Here is an 11,149-nt window from a genome sequence, read left to right as displayed (position 1 = left end):
TCTTACGCGCAGAGCTGACCACGAACCATGTCAAACAATATACAACCGAGAAGAATGCAAATAAACTGAAGTCCGCATAGCCCAGCAATGCAGCTAGCCGCCTACTTGCGAGATGCTGAACTGGTGTGCACATGATACTCAAAGAACGCTGGCGAGTTTCACCAATCCCTTCAGACAAACGGGGGGGAAAAAAAAAAGAAGGGAAAAACCTGATCCTTGTCTTTATATCGGTGAGGTTGGAGTTCTTGCTAATAAAGGAGCTTTTCCCATGATGCAGTGTGATAAGGATTGGCCTACATGTAGCCCAGCAAGCCACTGCTGATGTTTTCTTGATTAGGTGTCTTATCTTCCATTGAAGTGCATCTGATGAAGGTTGCTGACAGCATAATGGCAGCGAAAGCCTCGGACAGCTCCATAAAATGGCAGTTATGCTATGACATGTCAGCCAGGACCTGGTGGATGGTAAGTTGGTGTGATAACTTTCCTTTTTCCCTGCCTGGAAGCCTTTTTGTTTTCCTTTCTGAACTCCTCCTTCACTGCTGCAATGCACATGCTGCAAAGTTCAGAGCGTGCAAAGTTTCCAGCTCCAGCTGAAACATCAGAGCTCCTAAACATCATAGTCAGCTAGGCAGGATTTCTCTGCTGCTATAGTGCCATGGGCCTTCTTTATAAAACAGCAGCAAGCATAATATGGGATTTTTCCTTCTTTTTTTTTTTATTATTCTTCTTCCTATCTCTTAATTTTTTTTTTTCCCCACTTCCCTGTGAAATGCAAATTTTGCAGCGCTTGCCAAGCTACTTGGTGTGAGAATGTGGAGGTGGAAGCAGTCACGGGAAAAAAGAAAGCAGCCTTGTCATCACGGTCTTGGCTAATTGTTCATGAGTTGGTCTTAAAAACAGAGCAATCTGCCTCTTTATTCTGTTTCCTCCTAATAATTATTTAGAAAGTGTATTGTATCATGTTGTGAGCACCCTCCTAATCAGTATGCGATTGTCTCCCACGCTTCCCCTTAATTTGGAGTCCTCCTCCCTTCCAATGAATGCAGTAACTGGAGCAACTACTGATTAATATGCTGCTTGTCATAATTAAATTTAGTTAATGAGGATATGCATATTCAGTCCATTTTTTCTTTGTTTGGACGAGCACGGCGGTTTTGTTCATATTTATACAGCTGCAAATGAAAGCAGGGAGGTGGAAAAAAACCCTTACTGAGCTCAGGGAAGGGTGGACCCTGAGAGACAACTTTTTTAATGTTGCTGAGCAAAGGAGCCCAAAACTTTTTTTAATGAAAACAGTGGGGCTGAGAGCAAGTGTTTCGGGAATGAAAATCTTTTCTCCTCAGCAGAGCTACATGAAGTTTTCTGCATATACTGATTTTGTTACGTGTGGACAATGGTCTCTTGTATGCAATAGCCATGCCATGAAAGGGACCTTCTGCTGGCGAGCATTCCATTATGAATATTAATTTCATTCTTGGGTTGCTTTGTCTGGTGGTGTATTTTTACCCTTTTCATTCCTTCGTTGATTGCCTTTGCTTGTTTGTCTGCATAATTATTATGCTTACTGCATGGACTGTTTTTTTCACAATTAGTACAGTGCTGAGACAATAGGCACTTTATTCTTGGGCAGTGGGTCTGGGTAGCACCAGTGGAGAGCAAGTCCCTGTGCCTGGACAGAAGGCAGCTTTCCTACACGTACTGCGTTCCTACACGGCTTTGCAAGGACTTCATTATCTTTCTAAAGGTGGATGTTGATACATGCCTTCAGTGAGGGTGTCACACCTGAAGGGAGTATTTCATTTAAATTATGTTTGCTGCTTGTGATTGTTTCTGTACTTTCTGAATACGGGGAAGGAGACTTTTTCTGTCTTTTCTACTTGTTGAACTAGTGCAATATGAACATTAATGTAACTTCAAAATAACACAGCATGAAAGTAGATGATGAGCTGTTTCGTGAACCTGCTTTTTTCGCTGGGAGTTATACTGTATACTATTACGTTTAGACTCATGTTTGTATCTTTAATCAGACTTTTTTATTGTAAGAGTGTACATTATTGAAAAGGGCTGTTAAAGTGACTGGCAGATGTTTAGACATGAGCACTGTGAAATGTTTGCATAGCAGATTTCCTTAATAATGCATGTATTATGGCTTGGTTTTTTAAAGGAACATGTCTTAAGTTTAATAAAAGTTTCTCTAAGGATAACTTTCAGTAAGCTGGCATTGCTTCCAAAAGGAAAAGAAAATCAATACTTTCACTCCATGCAGTATTTTGTCCTGAATGGTAATCTGTAAAGTGCAGGTAATGTAAATGTTAACTGCCACAAGTGTGTATTTCATGCACACTTTAGAGACAGAGTTGAAAAATGCTTGACTGTGAATTATGGGTTAAAATAAAATTGCATTTTAGCTGTGCAATCTATTATGCATCATATTTCTAGTTTATAAAGTTGCAGTTGTAGAATCTGAAGTAAAACCCTGTACAGTGTGAATTGTTTTCTCTCAAAGAAGTATCTTATACTTCAAATCTGTAGTGTACAAAATATTACCACAGTTTATTGCATAGTTACAGTAAATTCCTACTAGGAATATGCAGTGTAAGTAAAATATAAACACTTTTAAGCAAAAAAAAAAGCAAGAAAGGCTGATTTCATTAGTTTTCTGCTTCTGCATTTCCTGAATGATTGTGAACATTCAATTGCAAATGCTTTGTGGTGAATAGGAAATAATGTATTAAGATGATTACTCATAGTTATAAAAAGTTCATAAAGAAACGTTATTATGACAGGCATCATTGCAAAATCCAGTGTTTTGCATTATAGATAAGTTCTCTTTTTATTATAGATAAGTTTATGAACTTTATAATTATTTTGTAGCATGGGTGTTCAACTTCAACATCACATTGAGTTTGAATACTCCTAAAATAATGGCTGCTTTTTTTTTTTTTTTTTTTTTTTTAAGTTATTTCATTTAAACTATTTTCTGGAAAACAACGTTTTGTCTTTCTCTTTAAATTAAATGGAATGAGTGTTTAGTAAGTAAAGTCTGTGTTATCTACCTATAATATTGTAGTACTACTCTATTATTTCCTATCTATCTTACTGTTTATTTCATTCAGATTCTTTTATTTAGCTATAATAATAATAAATTAATTTGATAGGGAAATATCAAAACAAACAGAAATTGCGCTCTCTCTCCATCTGTGCTCTCTTGAATATGGACATATTTAGTAAAACACGAGTAAAAGTTTTACTGAGAATGCAACAAACAACCAAGTGCAAAAAAGAAAAGTAAACTTTCAATATATTAAGAAACAGTAAATATACAGAGAACTGTTAATTGATTATCCCAGTCTTTTAGATGGAGTTAACGTGATCATCTTGGTTGCACATCATCTTAGTATTTTTGCATTTAACTTTGAGGTGACGGAGAGAACATATTCAGTGAAGAGAGAGAACCTATGTATCAAGTCCTGCTCAGTACAGCTGGCAAATACTCCAGAATTTTTAAATTGAAAAAAGTCCATTTATAAAGTAAGGAGGAATGATTATAAAGGTGATTGAGAGGTTGATATCCATAGAAACACTGGATATTTTTAGATGTCTCTTCACTAATGGCAAGAATAATCCAGAAGCAAATAGCAAGTTCCAATTTGTTGCAAATACTGCACATTTCCTTTTGCTTAATGGCTTGATCTTACAATCAAACACATCATAATGACATCTCGGAACAAAAAGGTTGTCAATACAAAGTTCATCACTTTCCTATTTTACTTTGTACTTTTGCCTTCAGAAAGAAATATTTAAAAAAAGCATTACATATCAAATAGTATTAAAGCTGATTAAAATGCCATATGATTCCAAATGGAGGCAAAAATAACAATTTAGATGCTATATTTCAGCATTGAAAGAATTATTCCAATCCTAAATTTATTCGTAAAGCCAGATTTTAATGTACTTTTTGGTTTAACACAAATGTTAATCACATTCCAAGGGAGTTACAGTATGTCAACATTTTGCAGCAGCACATCTGTGCAGTTCTCTAATTTGGATTAAAATGATATTCATAGCACAATAACTCCATCAGTTGTTCAAATGTACATCTTGCTAATGAATCCTTTGTTCTCAATAATGACTTTTAATTATATGATTTAGAAACAAATATCAGTATAACTGTGGACATATTAAACATGCTGTGCTTATTCATGGACCTAGAACACAGTATCTTAATTCTATAAATTTCAGGGGGAGAAGCAGATATAAAAAGAATGGTTAGCTAAAGGTTATATTTGTAAACTGTTGTTCAGTTTTCCTTACTTAAATAAGAATGCAAACAGTGTACATAACTTGCTACAAGATACCTTTATTAGCTATGTAATGGTTGTTCTGAATGATTAGCCAAAAAATGTCTTCTTTTAGGACACACTGTCTATGCGTATGAGACACTATAAGTATTTTGGGTTTAGGTTTTGTTCAGAACAGTTGCATTTCAGTCTATAATAAATATCCATCTCAGGTACTATGCATACTTAGTACATCTCAGAAATAGACTGTTTAAGCTCAGAAAGATCTGTCCGGAGAACTGTAAAACCTGAATGCACACTTTTTTCTAATTTTTTGTGGGATTTTTTTTAATTATGGAACAGGGGAGATAATCTTCTTTTATAAAGTAAAAACCTAGAAGAGGCAGGGAGCTTAAATCCTAACAGTATACACTTGAGTAGAATGCGGGTGCTGTCTCTGATGTTTAACACTTGATCATCACAGATTTTTAAACAATGTGTCCTTTTAACCAAGAATACTTGTGCTTATTCACAAGCAAAGATTTTTCTAATTCTTCTGTGCCTTTTCCGTCCAGCCCCTTTCATGTTAGTTATGAATTTCCAGTTAGATTTGCTGCCACGAGGTGTTTAGGACTGTCGGAGTGAAATAACTTTTTTTAGTTGTGCTTCATACTTGTACCCAGCACAAGCTCCACACTAGGAGTCTCACAGTGCCTCCTTTTGTCTGCTCATTCTGGTAACGTTAACAGTTTTCATATGAGGAAAGCTGTACATCAACAATACCATACTACATCACTAAATATGTGTGCACTGTGTTGGCTTAAGGCATGATCTAAAGTGCACTGAAAACCAGGAGAAAGCAAGTGTTTAGGTCTAGAGCATGCTTCTACAGCATGTAAAATGCAGTTGTACTTTATGTAACACATCTGTAATATATACAGCTGTCATATTCAAGCTGTAATTAACATTAGTGTTTTATGTACCTCTTCAACAACAGTTTTCCTTTGCAACTTACCTGAACTTGTGCTATGATTGAGGAAATGTATGTGCGAAGCAAGCTGTGGAACGTTGCTGTAGCGGAATATTCTGTAGGATCTACAGAAATCTTATGCAACTCATAATAAAGTTGCTTTTTCTCTTCTGAAGTTATCAGACTGTTCTTTCACTTTCCTGTTTCTTTCCAGATACCTTTTTTAATTTGAATTAAAAATTTTAATATGCAAAAAATGTAGTTTTCTAGTTGAAATTTATGATAATTGACCTCTGATGTTATTTGATGATTGTTGAGTCAAGATTCTGAAGAAATAAAGCTGAATTTTCTACATCCCAATATTGATATATTGAAAATTCTATCATAACTGGAAACATTTACTCTTTAAGAAATATTTTCAGGCTCCTAGTGTAAGACATTAGATTTACAATTCTGAATAAAGCAATTTCAGTAAAGAAGTGGAAGACCTAAAGTAAAGACAGATAGGTGAAGGTTTCTGCAATTTCTTCCTGCAATTTAAATTAGAAATGAAAGTTACTAGTGAAACAAAAAAAGTAATAAAGTCAGTCCATTAACGCTTTCTAGAAGTAATAGATGAGTAGGTATTAGATACAATTGAAATAGCATGTCTCAGATTATAGCTTCACAACAGCTTAAAGAAGTAAAAACTACACTGAGAACAAAAAAAATCAGCTCTTTCAAACTTACAAACACAATGTGATTGGGAAGTAAATTTCACCTCTTTATTAGCTGCTACTAGCAACTTCACCACTCTGTGCAGTTATACAGTGGTATCATTAAATGTCTTAAAAATTTGATTGCAGCTATTCAGAATTCTAAACAAAATCACACAATCATTTATTTTAACAGGTCTTGTACCTTATAATCTCATCTAGATTGAAGTTCTGTCCTTGCACTAGCCTGAATGTGCAGTGATAAATCTATTTTGATTCAATGTCAAATGTCAAATCTCACATTGTCATTGTGAAATGTGAGTTTGTCAAAGCTATGATAGATGGGAGGGATTTTCTATGTAGCATCATTTTAAATGATGACTTGCTTCTCAGGGAATCTCAAAGAATATAACCTTCCAGTGGAGGTGAAGTGAATTCTTTGTAAGTCAAGGAAAGACTGCACCCAGAGAGGTTAGACTAGATGTAAATTTTCCCAATGCTTAAGAAAATGTGAAATAAGGATTTTTATTTCTTTCATATAAAAAAGACTTTCAATTTCTTGTATGTAATAAATTTGATGCAATGAAGTTACATGGTCTTCCTCTTAGGAAAAGCAATCTGTAAAAGAAAGCAGTTACCAAAACCTATTGGTTTTGAGAATTGTGGTTACAATATAGCCGATATGTTCCCCTTAAAAACTAGTGGAGGATCAAACTGAATCCTTTAGCGCTGGGCTTTTAAACTAAACCAGTTTGATATTTGAAATGCTTCACCTTCCTGTTGTGGCACTGCCAAGTTGTCCTGTTTAACTAATCATATTCCACTTGATCTGGCAGGACCATGCCTGTTCTAACTAGCTTTCTCAGCTTTTGAGGAGCTCTACTTTTATAATACATTTAAAACTACCTGTTAGCTAACCACAAAAGGACGTTCTACAAGAGTCTGTCACTGGAAATAAATAACTGCTGATTCCATATATGAAAGCATCACTGCACTACTTCACAGTAAAAGTTAGCATAGTTTCAGAAACCACTGAGATCTGCTGCACTACCCTGGAAGGCTGATGAGGCTTTTACTTGTCAGAATATCTCTGCAGACATCTCTGCATAATGTCATGCAGACAGGTTTCGTAGCAGAGCTCACTGTCTCAGCTTCCCAGCCACAGTATCATTCCTGCATATTGTCCCTTATAAAACAAGGATTTCCCAGTTGCATCTTGGAGGACACTGGGAAGCAGCTGGTGTTGTTGGTTCATTCGTTTGTCTGACACCTACGATACCACTACAGTTTCTTCTTTCATCAGTCATTGCTGCCACGGAGCAGTCTTCTCACTGGCTTGAACAGTGCCACACTAAGAAATGAGATTACAGTCTACATAACTCTGCATGAACATATTGTGAGGTTGTTTGACACATTAATCAAATTTACTTTTGAGTGTGTTTTCATGGACCCAATATTAGAAGGAGATATTAGATGTATTTGACCTGAAGGCTGACATCTATCCACCCAGCACCCATGGCAAATGCAGCAGCAGCAGCATTGGCTTTCACTTTACACCCAGGCTTGAGCTCCAGTTCTACAGAGATACAGCGCACTCCTAAAGCCCATGAATTTTCTGTCCTTGGTACTGGTAATTGTCAGGTTTGAGCGGCAGGTGAAGACTCAGGAGACAGAATGTGAACTGAATTTGTCATTTGCTTCATTTAAATTATCGTTAAACTCTTTAGTAGCCATTTCAATTGATTCCCACCAGCAGCACCTTGATGACAGTGTCCTTTTCACTTTAATCCTATCAGTGACGCATCTGACTGCAATTTCATTTTGTGACTGGTCATAAGAACCTGTTCTTTTCAACCAAACAAGTTTTGAACCTGGAAATTATTCCAGAGAGGAAAACATATTGAGTTTCATCTAAGGCTGAGACCACCTTAGAGTTTTTGTTAATGAAAGGAGAAAATGTCCTTTTATTCTTGCTCAAGTAAATTGCATTATGGTTAACACTGCTGCCCAAATGACTGGTGCAAAACTTAGATTAGAACAAAGTGAAGAGAAATGACACATCAGTTCTGAATTACTAAAAACTCTTACCCAAAGTTAATGTAGTATAGTAATCCTCAGGCCACTTCATCCAGATGTGTTTTTCCATTGTGCTACTAGAATTACCTCAAGATACCTTACTGACAAAAGATAAAGCATATAATTAATTAGATGGAATATAACTAATTGTTAATGTTCTTTCACAAATCAATAAGCGAATTGATGTATCAGTAACTGACAGAAAGTCTACACTGAATAGTGTATAATAATTCAGATTTTCAGCTCATCTAATTCAGTCTTATCAATGTGTCTTACCACATTGTAAGCAGAAATTGTAGAGGGTTTTAAACTCTGAAACACCTTATTTATTGTGGGAGTGAATAATTCAATTTGCATGGTATAATGATGGGTATTTTTGATACAGTATTTGTAAATTTCTGTATCTCAAATGATATTGATGTGTAATTAGAGCTTTCCTGGTATCTACTGTGAAGGTTGTCTCCTCCTTACCTAATTCTAGTGGCTATTTTAATTTTCTGTATATATTGTTGACAGCAAAAAAATGTCTATACAGACTACCAAATATGACAAACATGGAGGGGAAAAGATTCATTTGTGTTAGCTCTCAGGCAGCTTTCCTAGTAGAAAGCCTGATTTCATCTTGCTTCAATTAAAGCTGCTACATTTAATAAGACCCAGTGAAGACAGAACTGCAGCTCACCTGTTTCAGACAGACAGAAACAGATCTCATAATAAATATTTTTTCCAAAACATTTTTAAAGTCACTCAGACTTTGCTTTACATTCTCAAATGAGTTTTATAATATGATAGAATTAGTAACATTTGATGTAGACTTCATATGTAGATATTTATAGATTTGTTTAATTTTTTCATCATTTAAAATCAGATTTAGAGTGGTCTTTTTCTGAAGTAGTTTGCAAAAAGAAACTTGGAATGGGCATTGGGCATTATTCACTATACATAGAAAAGATCTGTTATGTTTGTGTGTGGTTTTTTTTTTGTTTTTTTTTTTTTTTTTTGTACTTCATAAATTGCTGCTAAAACTAATTAAAAAATCAACTATTAAAACCAACCATTTGAACAAAGTGAAAGGGAGGTTGCATTCTGGAGGATATTCAGGTACGTTAGCATTTCTTAATAGATTTCACAACAGTGGCAGTGCCCTTTGATACACTTTTGTATACAACTGATGGTCTGGGTAGGTTAAGAGGGAGCTGAAATATCAGCATAGTTTGACACAAGGAAAGAAGTTGTCCAGAATTATTTTGCTGTTCCTTGGTTTTGTCATTCAAGATATGGATGGTAATTTACCTGCCCTTTACTGTCCTGCACTCTACAGATTGATCCACAATTAACTCATTACTTCTATCTTGTAATCAGGAGGTCTTGATGTGCAATGATGAATGTATCAGAGCCTTTCTTTTTCTATCAGCGTCCTACATTTTTGCCAACAATAATGAGCTGTCACAGTGTGAGTTCTGGAGATGAGATTAGTGCATGGAAGAATGAGTAAACCTGTACACTGGGCGCATAATTAAATCAAGCAGAACATAATAACAAGCAAGTTACAGCAGTTTGACACGGAACAGGGACAAACTTGAACAGGCTGCTAAATTGTGTACGTACACAAAACTGTGCTTCATCGTTACACTTTAAAGATTAGCTGTCTTGCTGGTACCATGTTCATTATCTCCCAACTTTGCATAGCTTAGTTTCCTTGTATGCACTGCTAATGCAGACTATGAAGCATAAGCCTGGCGATCTGTTTTCCACATATGATGCTTTTTGGTGACACACTGTTTATATCAGAGCCGCAGAAATTGCAGCAACACAGTTTTGGAAATTGGCTTGAAGTGTAACGACAAGCAGTTATGGCTCTAAGGTATGTAATCTGCTTCTGTAGGAGAAGAGAAGCTGGGTGACTGAAAGCTCTCTAAAAATACCCCACTCAGGTTCCTCCCTCATTTCAGACAGCACTGGAAGAGTGAAATTCAAGGTTAGCAGTGAGCCCCTGGGTGGTGATTGTTTTGTAATGGTAAAAACTCAATTACGTTGAATATTAGAGCTGTCTCTCTGCCTTAGCGCTCCTCAATCTATTTAGGGACAGTCAGGAAAAAAAATGAAACTTATCAACAGATGCCTGGCTGCCTGGGTACAGAGAGGAAAATCATAATTTGTCTGTAATCCCTAATGCAAACAGTTGTTCATTAAGAAAGAAAACTAATGTAATCTTGATGATTTGCTTGGATTTCTACTCTATCATGGTGTTTTGTACAGCTGGCAGGCTAATGTAATTTTACTTAGAAACCCAAAGCAATCTGGTACTCAGACAACACCATGTAGATTTAGGTAAATTTGGGGCTCAGATTAGCATAATACTAACTAATCGTGAATATCATTTGCATTAATTAGAGTATTGGGGAAAGATTGTTTTTAAATGGAACAAAATTGAAAGAAAGATTAAGGGCAAGGGCTTACAAACCTAGTTTTGCTTTATGCAAGAATATAGCAGATGATTTCTGCTATAATGTCTAATATTTTAATGTGTAAGTATTAATTAGAGTATCAGCAAAAGATTGTTTCTAATTGGAAGAAAACTGAAAGAGAGATTAAGGGCAGAGTTTATGAATCTGCTTTTGCTTGATGCCAGTATGTAGCAGATGATTTCTCCTATAATGCCAAAGAGTTTAATCTGTAAAGGATAGGGTGACTAATGTACTACACAGTAGAGACAATATAAGGATTTTTTTTTCCCCAAATTAGGCTTATTTCATGCTAAAAGAAAACCAGATGTTGTACGAATATGTCCGTCATATTGCTAACAAAATTACTCTAGTTGGATAGAAATATTACCTTTGAACATATATGCTGGGTTTAAAATGTGATTGACCTTCAGTGGTTTAGCATTTGGTATAGCTGCTTTCTTAATAATTACAGTATTTCTAGGTTATCTGAGCAATTTCTTTAGAAAAAATATTTAATATCTATGCTTTAGATTATGTAACAAATACATTCTAAGGAGTGCTCTATTTTAAAGCCATGATCCAGTTATGCAACAGCCCTTTTCCATATATTGCTCTGGTTACTCAAGGCTTTGGAAATAGGTTTTACTGCTATTTTAAATATTAGATTAGTAAAAAAATTTA

The 11,149-nt window shown here is 35.5% G+C and overlaps 1 protein-coding gene across 3 annotated transcripts in view; it reads left to right on the top strand.

Moving 5' to 3' along the window:
• Nucleotides 1-366: 366 nt before the first annotated feature.
• Nucleotides 367-11,149, top strand: part of NFIB (nuclear factor I B) — a gene marked incomplete at its 5' end in the record, with an annotated part of 259,265 nt that continues 248,482 nt past the window's right edge. For all 3 annotated transcript variants that reach the window (XM_080638008.1, XM_080638005.1, XM_080638004.1), the window contains one exon: nt 367-462. In XM_080638008.1, the coding sequence (XP_080494134.1) occupies nt 367-462 (96 nt within the window). The remainder of the gene's footprint in view (nt 463-11,149) is intronic.

This window comes from Psittacula echo (genome assembly GCF_963264785.1).
Source record: "Psittacula echo genome assembly, chromosome: Z".
In the NCBI taxonomy this organism is placed as follows: Eukaryota; Metazoa; Chordata; class Aves; order Psittaciformes; family Psittacidae; genus Psittacula; species Psittacula echo.
This window is presented reverse-complemented; position numbering and strand designations above follow the sequence as displayed.